Raw genomic sequence first — 23,940 nt, forward strand, 5'->3', positions numbered from 1 at the left:
AACCTTCACGTGAGGCCCGAAGCTCTGCGCCTTGTGCCGAATTTGCCGTCTTTTCATACCTTAACACCCAAGGGGACTCTGGGAACGGAAAATGTGTCCAGTGCATTGAAGCACCATGCAAGGGTAAGCTCTACACCAGTGCTGGGAAACATTTGGCACTCCAGATGCTGAGCTACACATCCCAGCATGCCTTGCAACAGTTTAACATGGCCAAATAGCAAAACTGAAGCCGAGCATGCTGGTAAGTGTAGTTCAATAAGCTGGAGGTTCCCCATCGCTGCGCTACGCTAATCGGAAGCCCATGTCAACATCGGCACCAAAAACCCCTCATGTCTTCAGATTGCTTGTGTCAAACTTTTGATTTTCCATCTAGACACCGTGTATGTGTATGTGTGTGTGTGTGGGGTGGGGGTAGGTCATGTTGTAGGATGTGACAGACAGATAGCCGCTGCCCAGACAGAAAGAAAACCTGCTCCGTGCAAAACTGCCAGAGAATTGTGAATGGATCGCTATTCACTCTCCACTCACAAATCCTGACGCAATTCTCTAACCATCAAATGAGTTTCCCAGTCTCTGCAAATGTGAGTAATTCTGCCCCTTCCACAACTCTGCGGCTGTTCCAGGCTGGCATGGATGTCACACACCCTCCATGAAAGCGCTTGGACACAGCTACAATTTTTCCTGACAGTCCCAGAAAATGTCCGGCTCCAACCCCAACTTCCTGTCAGGTTCCAACTTCAACTTCCTCTTCCTGTCAGGTTCCAACCCCAACTTCCTTTCAGCCTACCTCCGGCCACTTTGCGTTTACGATCCTTTTTCTGTCACTATTCCCCATGCGCATGTGTAATGTGTACGGTATGCATGCGCAATCATTTCATAATCTCTCAATCTGCGAATTCACTCATCAGCTCTGAATCAGGCCCTATGGGCATATATAATTCTAGTGCATTTCCCTGGGTTATATATATCTGCTCATGATGTAACGGCTCATTTTCCCGGGGTGCTAGTCAGGATATGAACTAAACACCCATAAGAAACATCTATGTATGGACATATGCCACAGTAAAATAGCTACCTGTACCATAAAATGGGTTATGGAAAATAGCCGACAGTTATTAGTGAGATACCAACAGCCATTCTGATGGTTCCATCACTTCTGCTTTTCTGTTCATATATTGATAGAAAATAAAGGGGTGTTTTCCAGTAAAGCTGGGTACACACCATCCGATATGCAAGATAACAATATTATGCAAATCATTCTGTGCGTACCCACTATATCGTTAACAATGCACACTGTGCAGAGTTTGTATATTCTCCCCGTACTTGCGTGGGTTTCCTCCGTGTGCTCCGGTTTCCTCCCACAATCCCCAAAAATATATACTGGTAGGCTAATTGGCTCCCAATAAATTAACCCTAGAATGTCTGTGTGTGTGTGTACATGTAGTAGGGAATATAGATTGTAAGCTCCACTGGGGCAGGGACTGATGTGAATGTTCAAATATAATCTGTAAAGTGCTGCGGAATATGTGTGCGCTGTATAAGAAACGGTTAATAAATAATAAATCTGAACTCCGGTGACAGCACTGAACAATATAGTTAACGATATAATTCAGTGTTACCCTCGCAGGTCATTACATAATTTAGAACAGGGGTGTGGAACCTCAGGACCGGGGGCCATATATGGCCACCGCAGCTGGTCTGAGTGGCCCGCCCGCCTGGCGGCTTTGCCGGGAGTCAAGTACAGGGGAATTCTCGCGAGAGGTCGGTAGTTCTCGTGAGATTCCATTTAATCAACAGCAGCCGGAGACTGTCCGTCTTATTCTGCGGCAGCCGCCAGAGCTGCAGCAGGACAATTTGTAAGAGAAATTTTTACATATGGCCCCCGAAGGATTTTTTTCCCCATACAAATGGCCCTTGGCACAAAAAAGGTTCCCTATCCCTGATTTAGAACATTGGAGATGCCGCATTTTGTACAGTGTGTATGGATCATAAGAACGGCTGGGAGAATCAAACCCTCATCCATATCCATTCTCCCACTGAGGAACATGCAAGATTGGTTCACAGACAATATCTATGTACACAGTTGTTGGGTTGACACCAAAAGGTGGAGCTCCCTTCCTCCCCTCCAGATATCCTCTTGTACTATCTTCAGCCACTTTTAAATGATGCAAGTGTAACTAATACCTTCAATACCGAAATCCCACACCTCTGGAACTCCGACCTTTTTACATTTACTCCAAAATTCTGGACCTAGCAGTTGCCCTTGGATTCTGATCAAGGAACATCCTACTCTATATAACCTGGAGTATAATCCTCCCCAAAGCCAAGGAAGCTCTTTCCATTAATTTTATTTTATATTTTAAGAAACCTAATTTTTTGATCCTATTTCTATGAGATTTTTTTTTCTACTTCATATCCACTAACACCACCCGGAAAATAGAATTTACCAGGGCCTGTGAAGCCCATCCTCCGCCATGCCTCAGTGATGTCACTACGTTGTTAACCAATCTCAGGATCCCTTTTAATTTCCAGGACGGCAGCCATAGAGTGATCAATAGGGGGAGGTTCAGTTGCAGCTGTGGACTACGAGAATACGGCTGACTCCACCTCATATTAGGTGATAGATGCAAAGTTGCAGGGAGAATGGACAGTTCCTCCCTCAGCGCTGTATTTCACAGTAAGTAAAATAACTTGGGCGCACACAGTACATGTCAACGGTTCATTGAAGATTTTATTGACATTCCCAATAGCCTCTTTTACTCTTAAAGAAAATAAACATCTTTTAGAAAGCTCGATACACACAGTCTTCAGTGTGAAGCAGTTTTACTAAAAAGAACACTAGCTTTAACTCTCCGGTGCAGAGGGAAGCGCGCAAAGACACACGTCTGCAGGGCTTCCAGCAGCTACGGGGTTAAACACTTACAGTCTTCATATATTATATATATATATGCATATGTATACACACATATATATATACACACACACCATAAAATGAGGCATTGTCCATACTTTGACTGTCAAACACTTTGTATGTACAGCAGAGCCTGCGCGTCGGGTGAGAGCCACAGAGGCACCGCAGTGACGTGATTTAGTGGTCAGCTGACCTCTCAGAAGACGGCTCGGTGGGACTTGCAGTAGTAGTTGCGGTTCCTGCAGTGGCTTGCGGCTGCTAATGTGTTCCGCTCCAGAATCTTTTTGAAAGGGAACCAGAATAGGTGAGACACAGCAAGAGGTGGGGGGGATGGGATGCACAGGTGTAGTGCAGGGTGCGTTGGGGGGGGTCCACATGGCCAATGAGATCAACAAAAGGACAAATTAAGACACTGTGATAAGAGCTATGACTGGGGATTGGATCAGTGACGTAGCTTTAGTACATGGAACATACATCAGCTGGGTTTAACATTCAGAAATCCCATTTTGCTTGGCAGTAATCTGTCTTTTTTTTTCCTTGCACAAATCTCCTCGAGCTACGCAATCCGAGACGAAAAGACAACATAAGTTTCTAGAGCCATTGTGTCGGCCATCTTGTCCACGTGCTGCATCCTCCTCCGGCCCTTGCCAGTAGGTTCAGCCGGGTATTGGAACACTACAAATGCCGGTTGTGAATAAATGAATTTACGGTGATTTTACAGAGTGATTATTTAAGAGCTTTCCTGACATGGGCTTGTCCCATACGCCACACAAAATAATCCGGAACGGAAAGTCACACACTCATCGAATCCAATGACACTGTTGGTGCACTTGTGCATACAAGCACCCTCTTTGCTGTTCCATGGGAGCGAGGCGGAATCCCTGGCTTGGAGACGTGGAAAAGGGCCACAGAATCCGTCGTGTCCACTGGATGTTCCTTATCCTGCCACCTCCGTGATGCCGCACTTCCGCTGCAGCTATAATGGTGGTGGGCGGCTTATTCTCCCCCGCCGGGCGCTGGGGCGGTGCGGAGGGGTGAATGAAAGATCTTGGGTGTGATGATAGGTGGTGTCTGTTATGAAGATGATTACACCAGGTGCCTCTGGAAGAGATTGATTAAAAAACTATTAGCAAACACACAGTACAATGCTCAGAGAACCATGACAACAAAAGGGGGATATACATATTTATATAGGCACTGCCCCAGCATATACACAGCCATATTCCTGCATTATAAAGGGTAGAAAAATAAATTTTTATAAAACGGATACAACCTCAAATATACATGTTATCATATACTGTAAGACAGGCAACATAGAACATTGAATGCTTCAACACTGCACATTCCAACAAAGAAACACAAACATTCCTCTAGATAATCCAGAGCTTCATATTACAGTGATTGACGCTGGGAAAAGAAAGGTGGCCGGAACCATCCCTGGTGGCTGGATCGCATGCGTTCCCCCACCACCAGAAGGGGGTCCGATTCTGATCCGCAGGGGGACAAGCATTGGATATGTTGTCAAACAAATGCGATCAGCCCAAATCGCATAAGTGTATAACAGCGACATTGGGTTCCCATACACTTCTCAGTATAATTCTGCTCCCATCCCCTCCTCGATCCCTTTCGCTTTAAGATGCACAACTGCCACCTACTGGGCACATCTGGTATTGAAGACAAAGGAATAAATATTGCGGTGCAATCAATGAATCAAGGAGAAGCTGAAACCTGCATTCTGGGTCTGATTCAGATATGGTTGAAGGTGGCGTACATGGAAGCATTAATATGGTAATGCAGCAAGAGGTGCCACCTGCATGCATTGGGCTCACATGCGACACCATTGGACGGCTGAGTGACCCATGAGGCCATGCAAGCCGACTGCCGCAGCTCCTTCCAAGTGCCTAGGAAAATCTGTGTTGATCTCATGGCTAAGCACTCCCATCTGCAATCGTAATTTGTACGACAACGCGTGACTCAACCGCACAGGCGCAGGGCGAGTGGCGGCAGCTGTGTGACATCATACACAGCCACTATGACTGGAAAAAAGGTGATCTGGCGACTGCCTTCACAGCTAGGTAGGGCAGTTGGGGCTACCATAAAGATTTGAGCACTTTGGTTCGCATCACTGCAATGTGATTACAAGATTTTGTGATCGCACTGTAGGAAGGGACTCATGCTGAATAAGGCCCATAATAGTGCCTTACACCAACCACATCTACAAAAGTAAACTGACATGTATTGGCTTATATACATATACTAGACGCTGTACCCAGCTCCGCCCGGGGGCCATTTTACCCGCAAGCACTGTCACAACCAACTAAAGACTTCTTCCAGGCATTGTAGCACTGGGGAGTCTCCTACCCCAGAGCCCCGCCCACAGTCCCATGTCAGCCAATTGTGTTGATTCTTAACCTATAACCCGCCTGAGAAATGATTGCAGTGCGGTTTCCAACAATGCAGACGTTCTCATTTCTAAGATGTATAAAAGTGTCTGAACACTGGGCACCTGAGAGGGGAACGCACACATCCAGAATACTGGGGTCCACAGCCTAGGGTGCCAATTTTTTGGTCATGATGGCCACTCACACTTGTGCCCATACCCGCCTTTTGCGCTATGAAGTGTGGTGTAAACCTATATTTCTTTCTCTTCCATAGGGGACACAGGGATAATGCTGATCTTTAATATTCTTGAGTAAGTCTAAGGAAGGGCTAAAATTGACTAAGTTAAAATGGTAACAAATGGATAATTGTGATAGCGATAATGTGTCGTTACACGCCACCTTGCCCTTTGCCTGGGCGGTACAATGGCACAAGTAGGGGTGGTTAAAACAACCATGCTCTGAAATGGCTAAGACAAACAGCAGTATCCTTGATGACGATATATTAATACTTCCTCTTTAACATATACCAATCCAAATAATCATATCCTGTCATTTATGTTCCATAAATCTACTTACAGTCGGCCTCATAAGCCACTATCCATCCATTCAGCAAGGCCTCCGTGATCTGCAACGCGTTTGGCAATTCACGGAGGCCGCGCTAGTAAGATATGTGTTAGTTGGACACACCAAATGTATGCAACACTGCATGTCAATACAGAAAGGCCAAACTAGTCGCTGACTGAGACGGTTCACCGCATGGCCTCATTAGTATTCAGTCTGATCCTGTGAGTACTGTAAGATGGCTCTAGCGCCTCGCAGGTGGCAGTTTTAGACCATATTAAAAAAATATTCATACACAGAAGGAGGAACCTTCCACAGAATAAAGCAACATAACTGATCTGAGAAGATCAGTTACAGTATGTCGCTCTATTCCCTGCATTAACCCAATATTATTTGCATATGATCTGAAATTGAGACCGTATGAAGTCTAAATTTGTAGGCTTGTTTGTAGACAATGGCTGATGTTCATGCAACGGAGCGATCAGAAAAAGATGGTGGCAGCGTCGCTACTTAGCAACAGGCTAACCTTTAGACCTGATGTTCCTTGGCTTTGCATATAGACTGCGAATGCGTTTGCAGTTGCGAATGGTTGGCAGCGTCACTTTCTAACATCAGCAGATCCCGAGCCTTGAAAATCGCAATTGCACACAAGCATGAATGAGGCCCAGTGTCTGCTATTCCCTAGTCGCTGTTTTTATAGATGATTCTGCTAACAGTTCCTATCTTAGGGAGTAATTCAGTGCGGTGCAGACCCGGAATATTCCCAGGCCGGATCTGTTTACACTGTACACGGTTCTAGCAGGCGGTGCTTGAATATGACATCATCTCCAAGCACCGGGACCGCTAAATGACGCGCCGGGGCAGCTGATAGCCACACTGGGGGCAAGCCCAGCACCAAGGTAAGCCGCTGGGCTGCCCCAGCCTCCATGGTGAATGGATGCCGCACACAGGCATCCATTCACCTCCTCCCTGGCTCTGCTGCTGTCTGTACAGTACAGCAGACAGCAGCGGAGGCTGCTTGCTCCCACCCAACCTCCATACTGTCCGCAGGAAATTGCATATGGCCAGCAATTAACAAACACCAGGATTTTATCGCAAGATGGCCTCGCGCATGTACAATATAATCTGTACGCATGTGCAGTCTATCTATCTGGCCTGCGAATTCATGGGTGTGCGACCAGGTATATACTGTATATCCCCCTTTTGTTGTCTGTGTGATTTATTTATTTGCCTTTTGCTGCCTCATTTTATGACCTTTCATATTTATTACTTGTATTTTTGTAATTATCCTAGTGCGACACAACATGTGCTTGGTGGCATCATATATATAAGATATAATAATAATGCATACCTTATGTTTGAGACATCTTAATGAGAAGTTCTCTTCACTTAATAAGCAGCCTGGAAAAAAAAGGTTAACAATTAATCTTTGAGACTCTAATAATGAAATAGGCAATCATCATATACTCCCCCCAGAAGACAAGGCTTTCTAGATCACATGACGGGGTACCCCTTAAACCCCAATTGATAAGCAGTCTGATTGATCACCCTGAAAATATATTGATTTATAACACATTTTCCATGCTTATAAATCAATAGTTGCTTTTTAATTACCACTCTTCCCCAAATAAAAGTTCCCGGTGCAAAGGGCTTATTAATCTTTGAGACAGAAAGAACAATTTTAAAGCACGCAGGACCAATTTCCCCAGGTCAAGAGAGCGATCATGGTACAGTACGCCATGTGGCTTTCTGACAGGATTCCCGCCTATTTCCCCACAGAGGATTCAGGAAGCAGCGGACAAGTCAAAATAAAGGTGTCTGCTTCCTGGAAGTCAGAGCAGTGGGCTTCCCAGGGTGGTCACGGGCTAAATATGTTTCCTATGGAGACACCACTAAACGTTGACTATGCAAATTATTATCACTATATTTCTGGGGCCAAAAAAATAACTCCTGTCTTACCGAAAGGCAACCCAGGCTTGCTTTAGCTGCAACATAGGCAGCCATTTTGTTGGTTACTTTGTGCTACAGTAATATTACCAATGCTCCGTGAAGCTATGATATATTGCTGTGCATACTTTTTATACATGAAAGTTGGAAGTGCCCACAGAGAGAGGAAAGCAACATTATAAAAAAATGACTCTCAAAGGTGAAAAACTTAAAATAAAATAATTGGCATTTGTATTAAATCCCCATTACCCAGAATGCAGTGCAAGAGTCTGCTGGTCTCACCTGCCTCCGTGGCACATACGTAGTGGTAGGTCTGTGTGCATCCCTTGTGGCTGCATCCCACGGTAGCTCCCAACTTCTGACACCTTGGACAGATCTGCAAAGCAAAGAGCAGTCAGTTTTACTATACCGGCCATGTTGTTCTAGGACAACCTTAAAGCACAATAATAAGACAAGCAGACAGGCGATTCATCACTTTCACAGTCCTGCTACCCAGAATCCTTAGCTGCAGACATGTCTATGAAATTCCAGCTTACCTTATGGTTTACTGTGGAAAACATTCGCTACCATGGAGGTGGGGCATATTAGGCAGCAAGTAAACACTTTTTGAAGCGGGAAAGATAAGCAAGTGTAAGGCTAAGTCAGAGCGTCTCCGAACCAGCAGGTTTTGTGGTGTGTTGTTGGTATGCAGCATTTAGTACCTACCAAATGTGGTCCAAGGAAGGACAGGGACCTGTGCGCCCAAGGCTCATTGAAGTGCATAGTGAGGGAAGGCTAGCTCTTCTGGTCCTGTCCCACAGAGCTACTGTAGCACAAACTGCTGGAACACTTAATGCTTTATATCAGTGTTTTTCAACCACTGTGCCGTGGCACACTAGTGTGTCTTGAGCTGTTCTGAAGTGTGCCCCCAGATTTCGAGATGCCCAACCCAGTTTACAGCAATCACCAGTTCAACTGTTATTTACTTGTCTCTACTTTTCATGTAAAGGGCTAATGTATTTTATTTTGTTACCAGTGTGTTTGTTTTTTATATGGGGGCCAATAGGTTTGTTTTTTTCCTGTGGGGGCCAATGTGTTTTGCCCTGTGGGGATCTCATGGTGTGCCTTGGCAATTTTAAAATTATATTTAGTGTGCCGCAAGGTAAAAAGGTTGAAAATCACTGCTTTATATGATAGGAAGGTGTCAGATCACAGAATGCCTCGTAACTTGTTGTGTATATGACAGAAACATAGAATTTGACGGCAGATAAGAACCACTTGGCCCATCTAGTCTGCACCTTTTTTTAAACACGTTACCTCAAACCATATTTGATCTTTTTTTTTTTTTTTTTAAAGGATATCAATATGCTTATCCCAAGCATGTTTAAATTGTACTACTGTATTTGCCTCTACCACCTCTGATGGGAGGCTATTCCACTTATCTACTACTCTTTCTGTGAAGTAATTCTTCCTCACATTTCCCCTGAATCTTCCTCCCTCTAGTGTCAGTGCATGTCCTCATGTTCTGTTGCTCCTCTTCCTGTGTAGAATGTCTCCCACCTGTACCTTGGTAAAACCCTTGATATATTTGAAAGTTTCTATCATGTCCCCCTTTCCCTTCTCTGCTCTGAACTATACATATTAAGATCTTTTAGTCTTTCCTGGTACGTTTTGTGATGTAGGCCATGCACCATTTTAGTTGCCCTTCTTTGTACAGTCTCTAATGTATTTATATCCTTCTGGAGATATGGCCTCCAGAACTGAACACAGTACTGTAGATGAGGTCGTACCAATGACCAGAGGCGTAACTAGATATCCGTAGGCCCCATAGCAAAAGTTTGTAAGGGCCCCCTGTTTAGCAACTGATGGTGATAAATGTATGCAAAACATTAGTTTGACAGCAAAGATGGGCCCCCTTCAGCTCTGGGCCCCATAGCAGCTGCACCCCCTGCACCTATGGTAGTTACGCCCCTGCCAATGACCTATACAGTGGCATTATTACATCTTTCTTTCTACTGCTGATACCTCTCCCTATGCAACCAAGCATCTGACTTGCCTTCTTCATTGCTTTGTTACATTGCCTACCTGCCTTTAAGTCTCCTGAAATAGTGACACCTAGATCCCTCGGTACTTGTGTATTAGCACAGCACCCGATTTTACTACGTACGCAAACGTAGTAAAATCGCATCGCATGCCGTTATGGTATGGTATGGCATGCAATGCGATTTTGACACTTATAATGGCATTTAATGTACTATACCATTAAATGACATATAATGTCATTTATTAAGCCCCCCCCAGTATTGACGTGATTCCGAAGACTGGCGAGCGGCGGCGGTACGCGTCCGTCCGACCTTTTTCACTATCCACTATATAGTGTGGCAAACGCAGCGAGCCACCGAGCCCGAAGCGTGGCGAGCGCAGCTTATTATGTTACATGTATTACGCGTCCGCTGCGCCCGCCACACTATATAAAATCAACTCCACGCCAATGTGGATAGTGTGGGTATGAAAAGGTTGGTCAGACGCGTATCGCTGTGCTCGCCATGCTTCGGGATGACATGATAAGTCATTTAATGGTATAACACATTAAATGGCATTATTATATGTTCCATCGGAACCGATATCTCATCGCATCGCATGCCATACAATAATGGCATGCGATGCGATTTTTTATCGCACCCTATCTTTTTAATGGATTCACTGACACAGAGCAGTGAATACATTATATAGGAAAATCGCATTGCATCGCATGCCATACAATATGGCATGCAATGCGATCTCACTACCGTGAATAGCCCTCTACGCAAATGGCATAGTGGCGCCGTGATAATACACATGTACCGATCCCTCTCTTCCTCTTCCTCAGTAGTTTCCATTATAGTGCCATTTATACTATATTTAGTCTTTGGATTTCTGAGACCCAAGTGCATGATTTAGCATTTTCTGGCATTAAACTGTAGTTGCCATGCTCTTGACCATTCCTCTAATCTACCTAAATCATCCATCATTTGTTTTACCCCTCCTGGTGTGTCTACCCTGTCGCATACCTTTGTGTCATCTGCAAAAAAGGCACATTTTACCCTCAATTCCATTTGCAATATCACCAATAAAGATATTAAAAAGTACTCAGACCAGTAAGATATGTAGCCTAAGACCAGTAAGGGTGTCTATACTGATCCTCGTTCACCACCAAAAGTGTCCACAATGAGCATATGAGCATCAGACCTGGACCATGGAGCGTTAGAAGAAATGGGCCTGGTCCGATAAATCTACATCTAGTCAACCTGGCAAGTGTCCAGGACCACCAAACCAGCTGTGGAACCACTGCTGTAATCCATAACAGCCAAACAGATGCCAGGTTTTGTCAAGCGGTACTTGTTTCCTAGCAGGGAGCCCAGTTTTCTTACATACGCTACCGTAGCAAAATCGCATTGCATTGCATTTAATGTAAGTTATTCACTGCTCTATTGGCCCTAGGGGCGGCGGAACGTATGAAAAGGTCGGGAGGACGCGCTTCGGGGTGGCGTGGATAGTGGAGGGGGTCAGTGAAACCTCACTGTATGTCATACAAGTGTATAGCTAATGGCATGGCATCGCACCCTATAAAATCTCATGCAAATTTTCAGGAGGTGCAATGCAATGCAATCCCCTAGGGCCAACAGAGCAGTGAATAAATTACATTAAAAAATCGCATCGCATCGCATGGCACTATAATGAGATGCAATACAATGCGATTTTGCTACGGAGAATAGCCCTGTACGCTTACAGCATACTGGGCGCCCTGCTAGGAAACAAGTACCCATCAAGCTAATCTAATAAACCAGATAATTTGTTGCTATGGGTTACATAACCCATGTGACACACCACTAGCAATTACGCACGAGGCAGCATACAGCTAGCGGTTTATTGCATTGATCTGGATGCTAGAACGGCGCACAGTGGCAGATGAAGGCACGCTACTTTGGCTTCCCCTGGGCTTAGTATCTGGGACACATTTTACTTTCTTACACTCAAGAAAAGGGGAAAAAGTCCATTTGTGTAACCGTCAGAAGTCTCAGGGGCCAAGGGTTTTATTCTGCTCATTAAAGTCACAATGCGCGCTCTTAGGTTGTTGGAAATCAGTCAGTGCCATAGATAATGCAATGCCAGTGTGCCCAAGCGAATAGCATGGCGGGCACCAGCCCAAACAGTTATATTCCCTTCACATCCACTAATGTAGCCTTTGGTGTGACTAGTCAGACCATGCGTAGATAGGTTCCGGATGATACGTCAACAGGTCAACTCCAGATGGTCGACACAAGTCAGTGAGAGTACACATATATATTAATTTGGCCTATATGTGGTTAAACATATAAAATGACACCCTATAAAATGTTCCCGTCAACCTGTTTTCATGGACCCTGTTGACGTTTTGATCCAGGTGCACTAGTGCAGGTCAACCCAAAGATCCACACCCACGTACTGTAGATATATTGTTTAATTTGGCTCCCTAAAGATGGGGGACATTATCCGTGGGGACATTATATATATATATATATATATATATATATATATATATATATATATTATTTTGTACATCAGTCCAGTAAATTATCCCTGACACATGCTGTTCTGGGTGGTGCGCTAGAGCAATACGGGGGAACTGACAGATAAGCCAGGCTTTTCCTTTGTCAATGCGATACCGTCGCCCAGTTACAGCAGCAGTAATTGCCACAGCCATGACTGGAGTGTTGGCCGCGGACTTCAAGCCATTCTTCCACAGATAATATGTTAGAGATTGTCCGCTGACGTGAATTATAAGGAAATAAACTGCAATCTTTTTCCCCAGGGTTTCGGCATATAATTGATTTTAGCTCGGCCATACAGCCATGTAACATCAGTGAGTGTGAGGGCCTATGTTACTACAGAGAGGTCTATGGGCTCAGAGGGGAGCACCGATGCAATCTAAGCGGAAGCAGAAAAAGATGCATGCAAAAATGCTGAACATATTCGAGGGTGGATCAATATTACCTGTGTTAAGAATGAAGATGAAAATTTTCCCCCAAATTTTTTATTTAATTTCCACATATCTCCTTTCATGACAATACAACGCTTCCCAGTTCCTCCAACTCCCCACACCTTTGTACCCACGCGTCCCCAAACGCCGTGCCCCTCTAGCCCCACATATCCCCAAACTCCTACCCCTCTATTCCCACATATCCCCAAACTCCTACCCCTTTAGTCCCTCATGTCCCCAAACTTAATGCTCCTGTGATCCCACATTTCTCCAAACTCTATGCCTCTTTAAACCCACATGTCCCCAAACGCAACGCTCCTCTAATCCCATCTGTCCCCAAAATCCACGCTCCTCTAATCCCATCTGTCCCCAAACTCCACGCTCCTCTAATCCCATCTATCCCCAAACTCCACGCTCCTCTAATCCCATCTGTCCCCAAACTCCACGCTCCTCTAATCCCATCTATCCCCAAACTCCACACTCCTCTAATCCCATCTGTCCCCAAACTCCACGCTCCTCTAATCCCATCTGTCCCCAAACTCCACGCTCCTCTAATCCCATCTGTCCCCAAACTCCACGCTCCTCTAATCCCATTTGTCCCCAAACTCCACGCTCCTCTAATCCCATCTGTCCCCAAACTCCACGCTCCTCTAATCCCATTTGTCCCCAAACTCCACGCTCCTCTAATCCCATCTGTCCCCAAACTCCACGCTCCTCTAATCCCATCTGTCCCCAAACTCCACGCTCCTCTAATCCCATCTGTCCCCAAACTCCATGCTCCTCTAATCCCATCTGTCCCCAAACTCCACGCTCCTCTAATCCCATTTGTCCCCAAACTCCACGCTCCTCTAATCCCATCTGTCCCCAAACTCCACGCTCCTCTAATCCCATTTGTCCCCAAACTCCACGCTCCTCTAATCACATCTGTCCCCAAACTCCACGCTCCTCTAATCCCATCTGTCCCCAAACTCCAGGCTCCTCTAATCCTGTCTGTCCCCAAACTCCAGGCTCCACTGATACCACAGGCCCTCAAACTTCATGCCCCTCTATCCCCAAACTCCTACCCCTCCATTCCCATGTCCCCAAACTCCACGCTCCTCAAATGCCATCTGTCCCCAAACTCCACATTCCTCAAATCCCATCTGTCCCCAAACTCCACACTCCTCTAATCCCATCTGTTTCCAAACTCCATGCTCCTCTGATACCACACGCCCTCAAACTCCATGCCCCTCTATCCCCAAACTCCTACCCTCCATTCCCATGTCCCCAAACTCCACGCTCCTCAAATCCCATTTGTCCCCAAACTCCACGCTCCTCTAATCCCATCTGTCCCCAAACTCCACGCTCCTCTAATCCCATCTGTCCCCAAACTCCACGCTCCTCTAATCCCATTTGTCCCCAAACTCCACGCTCCTCTAATCCCATCTATCCCCAAACTCCACACTCCTCTAATCCCATCTGTCCCCAAACTCCACGCTCCTCTAATCCCATTTGTCCCCAAACTCCACGCTCCTCTAATCCCATTTGTCCCCAAACTCCACGCTCCTCTAATCCCATCTGTCCCCAAACTCCACGCTCCTCTAATCCCATTTGTCCCCAAACTCCACGCTCCTCTAATCCCATTTGTCCCCAAACTCCACGCTCCTCTAATCCCATCTGTCCCCAAACTCCACGCTCCTCTAATCCCATTTGTCCCCAAACTCCACGCTCCTCTAATCCCATTTGTCCCCAAACTCCACGCTCCTCTAATCACATCTGTCCCCAAACTCCACGCTCCTCTAATCCCATTTGTCCCCAAACTCCACGCTCCTCTAATCCCATCTGTCCCCAAACTCCACGCTCCTCTAATCCCATTTGTCCCCAAACTCCACGCTCCTCTAATCCCATCTGTCCCCAAACTCCACGCTCCTCTAATCCCATTTGTCCCCAAACTCCACGCTCCTCTAATCCCATCTGTCCCCAAACTCCACGCTCCTCTAATCCCATTTGTCCCCAAACTCCACGCTCCTCTAATCACATCTGTCCCCAAACTCCACACTCCTCTAATCCCATTTGTCCCCAAACTCCACGCTCCTCTAATCACATCTGTCCCCAAACTCCACGCTCCTCTAATCCCATTTGTCCCCAAACTCCACGCTCCTCTAATCCCATCTGTCCCCAAACTCCACGCTCCTCTAATCCCATCTGTCCCCAAACTCCACGCTCCTCTAATCCCATTTGTCCCCAAACTCCATGCTTCTCTAGCACTACGTCCCAAAACTCCAGGTTCCTCTGATACCACAGGCCCTCAAACTTAATGCCCCTCTATCCCCAAACTCCTACCCCTCTATTCCTACATCCCCAAACTCAGCGCTCCTCTGATCCCCTGTCTTCAAACTCCATACCCCTCTAATCCAAAATGTCCTCAAACTCCTCAAAACCCTTCTGACCACCCTGAACTCTTAGAACAGGTATTATAAGGAAACTTGCGCCACCAGCACCAGTGGTTAGAACCAACGTGAGTCCCGCCACGCTGTGTACAAGCGTACATACTGATGCCATTGTAGACGAGGCCTTAAGCTGCCCACAAAACGCATCAGCATGAATTTTAATTGAATGATTTATTTCATAAACAGTCTTACAACCGAGTGATTTGTGCACACACAGAATAATCTAAATAGAATACTTGAGATTTTTAGCATGCCCGGTGGAAGGACTGATTAATGCCCACACACAGCAAGAGGCACAAGTGGTGGGCAATCAGAAATGGCCAGATTCAGCTGATCATGTGACTTTTGGGGCTGGCTGCATCTCTTAAGCTCATTAATGTCATATGATGTCACCAGCTATGATCACATTGCAGCAGGCAAATCATTGCATGGGTGGAGCACTTAACCCCAGCAATCTTTTATTCCGTGTAGGTGACAAAATGGTTTTGGCTGTAATGTGCTGCAAGCCGCCATAGTATCCAGGGAGCGCTGTAATTATAATAATTATTGCAATAGCTGCTGGTGTTGTTCTGGAAATCCTTTGTATCCAGACCATTTTGTTCCGCCTCGGCTTGTGAAGGGTAAAAGCGTGAGGTTCTCAGATATGCTAATGCCACCTTCGACCAGCAGGCTTTGCTGTTACCATAGTGACATATAAGGACTACTCAAAGCTCTGACAAAAAAATAATAAAAAGGGTTATGTAATAGCAAGGTGTAAATGGTACACGTACTGTATCCCCTAGCAACCAGATAGGAGCTTTGATCAGTCGAGTGCAAGTTAAGACTCATGAAAGGAAATGACTGATTGGTTACAGACCTGCCAGAGCACAGCACAGAGCGAGTGCCACGCTGCTCACTGCCCTGTCATGCAATCATGGAGTGAAAATAATTCATTACACAAACCAGGAGGAAAATAACGTCTCACTGCGCTGCTAGTCCTCCTGTTGTGTGTGGCGCCTCCCCCCGCTGTCAGGGCAGGAGAGGGGTAACACCGCACCGTGCATAGGGGATAAGGAAGCGGATATTGTACTGCAGTCTAACCCTGCCCTATACTGAGGCTGAAATGTAGAAATATAGGGGGAAATTTACAAAGATGGTCCTAAATAAATAAGTACATTCCGATTGGTTGCCTATAGCAACATCCCCTGTGAAATAGAACTCACATCTTAGTAAATTTCCCTCGGCAGATGAGAACTATTTGGCCCATTAAGTACCTAAAGTAAAAGCAATGTTTATATTAAGAGATTATATTGAGTATAGACGACACACATCCACCCCAAAAATGCTCTGTACATGCCTGCGTGGTCCGGGCCACTCCCCTTAACAACTGCTGCGCTGCCCCCTCAACACCCGCTGCTGTCAAAGTGCGATAGCATCCTTCCAATAAGTGCTTGCACTCTGGAAACCCGTGCATGGGCACAAGTGCAAACCACTCCCCCTAAACGCTGCGTTGTTGAGGCAAGGACCGCTCCCCCTAAATGTCGCCACCCCTCAGTGCTCGCCACTGTCAATGAGTGATTGCATTTTTCCGATATGCGACCGGCCTTCCTTTGAAACTTGATGTACGCACGCTGCATCTGCCGTTTGTGATTTTTGGAACTCGCTCGATACGGAGTCCCTCCTTTAATATATTAAGATAAGTCCCCCTTTTTGTCTTTTTACCAATAGAGTCAATGTTCACAGTCCTTCAGTCACTCATCTTCAAGAAACCCTCCCCTCCAATAGCCTAACCCTAATCCCCCCCCATCCATATTGGGAAATACGTTCCGAGTGTTGACTGCCAAGATTCTGAGCAATGTCGGGATTCTGGCACCAGTCTTCTGACCGCACCATCTCTACGGTCAGGATGCCAACTTACATCCCGTTACATCTCCGCACCTGCAAAATGGTTTTACCCAGGTGCAGAGTTACACCCCTATAATATACGCAGCTACGGTATATCCCAGGTTTTAGCTCGTGAGGGCTCATCAACCTGGGATCCTGCATGTGCAAAAGGAAACAACTTGGGAATAAAGTCCCAGGTCCCCCTACAACTCTGCTCCTCACCACGGTCACAGAGCTGAAGGTGGCCATACACTACTGGGATGTATTGCAGCAGTGTATGGGCATCTGACCCCCGCCCAGGACCTTCCCAGGAGACAGGATCGCATGCGACCACTCTCCCCGCCGCCGGAAGGGGGACCAGGTCGGACAGGTAGTATTGGGCCACGCATCGGACCAGAGGAGGACATCAAACACATCTGTTTTGGACCGATTTCTCAGCCCGATCCGTTGGGATCGGGTAAAATCGGCCCAAATAGGACAAGTGTATGGGCACCTTGAGACTGTGGAATTTGCCAGCTTGCTAGACCCAGCATATTACCAGGTCACGTGTGTGAAAGTGGCAGAACTTGATCTTCTGGAAATGAAAAGAAATGATGTTGCCCAGACAAACAATCAGATTTGTTCTATCCTTTTTTTGGACGCGACAGAGAACTCATAGCCAGAATCCTATTAGTTGCTATGAGCAATATCACTTTTTTTTAATTTTAAGAAGCTTTAGTAAATCATCCCTTAGAATGAGGCCAGACATGTCCGTATATATGTTCTGACCAACTATATTCCAGGAATTACAATACGTTTATCGGCAGATCTGCCTACTTTGGCTTATAGTGCCCATACACTAGGGCAATATTGCATACAATCCTTCGATTTCAACTGCATCTGTGCGATAAATTGAAGGTTTGTATGAACGTCGAATGGGTCATCCAACAAAATGCGCGGACCCGCCGGTCGCGTGCTGCACATCGTATCTATCGAATGGCATGAGCCACATGCGTTCTTAACCAAATGCGATCACTCGTAATGAGATTGGCGGCAGCAGCTCTGGGGAGGCAGGAGCGCTGGATGTGGGCGTCCATGTAGTGCAGGAGCACGTGCGGTAGGGGTCAGCGGCAGTGGCAGAATTCAGAAAAACAATTAAAACACTTTTTGGCCCTTTGATTGGCTGAGAGCTCTCTCAGCGGCCATCTAAATGTGAGGCTGATTGCCAATTGTTTTTTCGACCACCTCTGCTGACCCCCCCTTCCCAGCTCTGTGCTATGCCACTGCCTGCAGTCTTCCAGCACCCGATATCACATGCCATCTGCGATGCCACATCGGGTGCTGGGAAAAAAGCACTTTGGGCACCATGGAATTATGAATCAGGCCCTCTGTATACAAATGCATTTGCAGCTGTGAATATGTATGCAGTGAGTTTGCGAAGATATGCAAATGTGGCAGCTACCGGGAGTTGTATGTATATAGATCCATAGATCAAAAACAGACTAATATCCTATAGATCAGAAACAGACTCAAGACTTTCCTGTTTACTCAAGCATTTTCTTCATTCCCTTAAGTATTTTTCTGAAAAGCTTTTGCTGTACTTCATTGTTCCTGTATTGTATTACATTCATTCTATCTGTTAAGCGCCTTGAGTCCTATTGGAGAAAGAGCGATATGAAACTAAAATTATTATTATTATTATCCATAACTAGTCCCACTGTTTGCGTACAAAGATACAACCACAGGAAAACAATGACTGTGTGCTGCACGGTCAATGTCCCGCGTAAACATGGCTGCTGGTAGCAAGACGCTGGACGCATACAGCATATAGAAATACAGAAGCAAGCAATAACACACCCCCAAAATGGTTGTGACACGCCTAAATTTATGCTATCACTCCCCCATTACCTTCCCCAAATGGTAACTGACTGAATCCCTTCCTTATGCACTAACATTTTGACAAATGCTTGCCTCTTTTAGAGTTGTGTTCTATTTGCATCGCTACTGTGTCTTTGTATGCAGCAGTTAAGTAAATATATGCTACTACTGTCACACCCAGGATTTGAACCCATGGCATTCCATATTGCAGTCAGACACCTTACTCATGGTGCTATTTGTTCATATATGCTACTGCCACAATGAGTGTCAGATAGCAAAAGGTGCCCACAGATATGAGTGCTGCAAAAACCAGCGTCACCACTGGATGTAAGCCATTGGCCTCTCAGAGTGGCAGTCTACTGTCTGTAGTAGGGGCCAGTAAATCGGAAGATTCAGGCACCGAAAAAAAAATGGGGCAGAACCCCCCCTCCCCGTTTTCGGGAACGCTATCCAGCATCGTCCACTGGCATGCTGCAACTTAGGGGCACTGTGAGTTCTCTCGAAGTCAAGGACTGGCACATGCGCCAATCACCAAACATTGAGAGTCCATTCGCTTTAAATTAATAGTGAATAGGATGGGGGTGCCCCTGACAGCCAAACACTATGGGCCTAATTCAGACCTGTTCCCAGGACAAAAAAGTCAAAACCATGCTGCACTGCAGGTGTGGCACGTGTAGAGAGAGTTAGATTTGGATGAGTTATTTTGTTTCTGTGCAGGGTAAATAATGTCGGTACTTATTTCCTAGCACGGCGCCCACGATCTAGATTGTATGTGTCGGGACGATATCGCAAGCATTGCATGCATCTTATGTTTGTGCATGGACGAGATCGACGAGATATACAATCTATACAATTGAAAAGATTTTTAATTGTATGTACAATATCGCATCTTATGGATCTCCTGTTATGGATCTCATGGAAGCCATAAGATAAAAGATCCATCAACACCAACCCGAAGCGTGGCGAGCGCAGCGAGCCCGCGAGGGGCGGCGGTACCCGTCCTCCGACCTTTTCATACCCCCACTATCCACGTTGACGTGGAGTTGATTTTATATAGTGTGACGAGCACAGCGAGGGGACGCGCATTACTTCACAGGTATTACGCGTCCGCTCGCCATGCTTCGGGCTCGGTGGCTCGCTGCGCTCGCCACACTATATAGAATCAACTCCACACCAACGTGGATAGTGGGGGTATGAAAAGGTCGGAGGACGCGTGCCGCCGCCGCTCGCCACACTTTGGGTTGGTGTTGATGGATCTTTTATCTTATGGATCTCATGCATCTTATGGATGCATAAGATCCATAAGATGAGATCCACTATGCGATTTGGGCACGATTTCACCCGATTCGGGCCGTGAAATCGGCTCAAATCGCACTTGCAGACACCCCCTCCGATCCGATGCGCGGTCCCGTGCGCATCGGATCGGGGTCGGGAGGTCGGACGGGCTGCAGCTAAATTTGCTGGATTTGCTAAATCTTATGTGCAGCCCACCCCCGGAGCCGTGCGGGGGATGACAGCGGGCGGGGGATGCCGGCTATAGAGAGCCGAGCAGGGGGAGGCTGCATAGGGAGCCGGGCAGGAGGCACTTGAAGCTGTTGTGGTGGGGTGACAGCGGGAGCAGGGCGCCGGGCAGAGAGGATGAAGCTGGCTGCCGGGCAGCGGCGCGAGCCGGGAGGAACAGATAACTTGAAAGAAAAAAAAAGCCCATACAGATGACTAGCAAGCCATTGATTGGCTGAGACCTCTCTCAGCTAATCGCTGATTGGCTGAGAGAGGTCTCAGCCAATCAATGGTTTGCTAGTCATCTGTATGGGATTTTTTTTTCTCTTAATTATCTGTTTGTTCCTCCCGGGCCGGCTCCCGCCGCTGCCCGGCAGCCAGCGTGCGTCATCCTCCCTGCCCGGCGCCCTGCTCCCGCTGTCACCCCACCACAACAGCCTCCTCCTGCCCGGCTTGCTATTAGCCGGCATCCCCCGCCCGCTGATTTCCCCGCATGGCTCCCTCCTCCTGCAGCTCCCCAGGGACTGCATATGATCGTGTGTCCCCCTCCCGGGGAGCTGCAGGGTGAAATCAGGTCCGACTTGTCCCTAGGACTAATGTATGGGGGCCTTAAGATGCGATATTGTACATACAATTAAAAATCTTTTCAATTGTATAGATTGTATGCCTTAAGGCATACAATCTTATGCGATGGGCGCTGTGCTAGGAAATAAGTACCAAAGTGTCTGCTTTACTTTTACATTTGAATTTAGATTTCAGTTTTAACACACCCCTCCCAATTATAACTCTCTCTGCACGTTTTACCTCTGCCCCACCTGCAGTGCCGCATTCATTTGAGAACCAATTTGCCATGTGATCGGATCTGATCCTTCTCCGCACTGGCTCCAAGCTTGCAAATGGTTGGCTTTATAACAGAGGCCCCCTCATTCAGCAATTATAATGCAGCGGCTCGCTTCAGCCACTAGGTGGCGAGGTAGACTTATGGTGCAGGCGTTTCAGCGGAGGCACCGACACACAATTAAAGGGGGAAGAATAACTTGCAATTTAGCTATTTTAATATATAATTTTTTTTTTTTTAATATCTGACAAGTAATAACACCGATCACCATGAAATAAATAATATTATTGTGGTAATGTTCCCTTAATAATGTGTTCTCAGGCGTCAACAAAAGATGCTGCAAAACACAGTTTACCCTATTATCTATTGTTACTGTGCGTAGCAAACCGGCTCATTGTAGCCAAGGTTTTCTACAAATAATGCCATGTTTCATTGTTTATCATCTTATCTCTTCACTTGGATGTACAACAAAACATTTCTTAGTGTCAGAAATCTGAGGTAAAATGCGGGTGTGGAGGAATGAATAAGTTGCCGCCATCTATGTATAAACAAAAAAAATATGTCTAAGTAAGATCTTTGGCAAAATGGAAGTCCAGTATGCATATGCCAAAGACACTGGGTCAAGTACGCACTCAGCTACAACTGCTATTCTGTAGATTTGAAGAACTTTTGTCTGCCTCAGGTCTGTAGGCCTGGTTCAGAGATGTATCCCAGGCAGATGTCTGATGCAGCTGCATAGGACGCGGGGATCTGGGGGCTCCTCTGCCACCAGGTCTGTCTCTAGCTATGTACACATGCTTCGATTTGCTTTTGATTCGATGTTAGATTCGATTTTCTATTAGATCTTCCCATTCAATTTGGCATTCGATATCGAATTTGATTTACATTCATGGTACATTGTGCACATTCGATATTTACTTGGCTGCACAGTAGATTTTTCTGTTTGATTTTGAGAAAACGGGAGCGCGCATCAAATCGAATGCAGATCGAAAGTGTCCTAAAAACCATTCGACGTGGATTCGATTTTGCCTCTACAAGCAAATCGAATCGAAAATAGACAAAAATCAATGCATGTGTACACAGCTTATCACAAAATTAAGGATGTCTATGAGGAAGACATCCTTGTTGTACTTAATGCAGGTGTTGGCTGTAGAACTTCCAGGAAGCCACCTCCACACTTTCACGTCAGGGGCTGAAAAATAGGTATTGGTGGCAATAGAGTGAATATTTGCGTGGGGTGCCGGGAAGCCTTAGACCGGCCCTGCTGCTTGTGAGACTAAACCCTTGGCCAGTTTGCTGTATTTATTTAGGCCAAGGCTTGGGCCTACTCATCTAGGCTGTACCACCACTTGAATTTGTTCAACTGCTGAGGTAATTCTTTGAACGTGGTAGAATATGAACCAGCTGCTGAGGTAATTTTTTGACTGTGGCGGAAGGTATGCTGGGGGGGTCTTTATAAGTCATGAATAACATAAAATAATAATAATGCAAATCTGGTACTGCTGGCATAAATGGATTATAGACCAAATACCTTAAGCTTTAAAATAAATAAATATTCTGTAGGCCGTGAAATTGCGGGCTTGGAGAAAGGGATGTATTCTTTTATTACAAGACGTTAGCTGTAGTTCTTGCTTACACATTTTCTTCTGTGCTAATAACAGATGGGAAGAATTTTATGGAAGGGGTTGGGCGATACGCAGGGCAGGTTTTGTGTAGCCTGTTGCCTGGCGAGCACACAACACAATTACAAGATCCTGGGTGTTGTTCGGCTCATAGAGCCCCAGTTGTTATGTGAAAGAATAAAGCCTTCAAGCCCATCTGCGTAACTGTGTACCTCCTGAGCACTCACAGATAAGGACGGCAACCAGGCTACCTTGAATGACCATAACAAGTGGCTTGCATTTAGAACACTGATCCACCGTAGTCTATGGATAGAAATTTTAAGACCCACTGTTGACACTAGAAGCATTAGTGTAGCGAAGATCACATTGAAACCATCCCCCCCCCCCCCCCCAAAAAAAAAAAACCCACAACGGAGGAAGCCATTTTGCGGGCTACACCGATCTTGATTAAAATGTGGCCTATCATGTATACTAGCAATGTCACTGAGGCACAAGATATTCTTTTATTTTTAAAACAGTTAAAAAATTTAAAAATCCTCACAACCTCATAATGCGGTTTCCTTTTTCCACCAGAGGGAGCACCTCATGTTGTTCAGCAATTATTTTAGCACTTTCCCCTGTGATTGCAAGTTGTAATGTACACGTGGTGACGTAAAAATAAATCATGACGTGCACAGGATGTTAATAGAATCGTTATGCGACTGTTATGTAACATCACAATTATGAGCATTACAGTGTAACGAGGCTTGCCAGACTCCGGGGGCAGTGCAGCCAAAAAGTTGTGCGCCTTATGTTCTCATTTAAATATTTAAATGCAAGCCTTTTATAATACACAAATGGAAGCATTCACTGGACTGAAATTTATAGGCTGACAGAACATTATCTGATTAAGCGTTATCTCTAGGAGTTCATCCGATTCCTCAGACCGATGCCTCAGAATCAGAGGAAAAGGGCCTACATCGCACTAGTGCAGAGGTTCCCAAACACGGTCCTCTAGGCACCCCAACGGTCCAGGTTTTAGGTATATCCATGGCTCAGCACAGATGGTTAAAT

At 46.0% G+C, this 23,940-nt stretch overlaps 1 protein-coding gene across 4 annotated transcripts in view; it reads right to left on the reverse strand.

Annotated features, from left to right (window-relative positions):
• Positions 1 to 2,711: 2,711 nt before the first annotated feature.
• Positions 2,712 to 23,940, reverse strand: part of RAI1 (retinoic acid induced 1) — a 123,514-nt gene continuing 102,285 nt past the window's right edge. For all 4 annotated transcript variants that reach the window (XM_083152814.1, XM_083152813.1, XM_083152815.1 and 1 more), the window contains 3 exons: positions 8,083 to 8,176; positions 7,205 to 7,254; positions 2,712 to 4,012 (listed from right to left, as the gene is read on the reverse strand). In XM_083152814.1, the coding sequence (XP_083008940.1) occupies positions 3,998 to 4,012; positions 7,205 to 7,254; positions 8,083 to 8,176 (159 nt within the window). In that variant the 3' untranslated portion in view covers positions 2,712 to 3,997. The remainder of the gene's footprint in view (positions 4,013 to 7,204; positions 7,255 to 8,082; positions 8,177 to 23,940) is intronic.

Source organism: Crinia signifera, chromosome 7, assembly GCF_055691185.1.
Source record: "Crinia signifera chromosome 7, ASM5569118v1, whole genome shotgun sequence".
Lineage (NCBI taxonomy): Eukaryota > Metazoa > Chordata > Amphibia > Anura > Myobatrachidae > Crinia > Crinia signifera.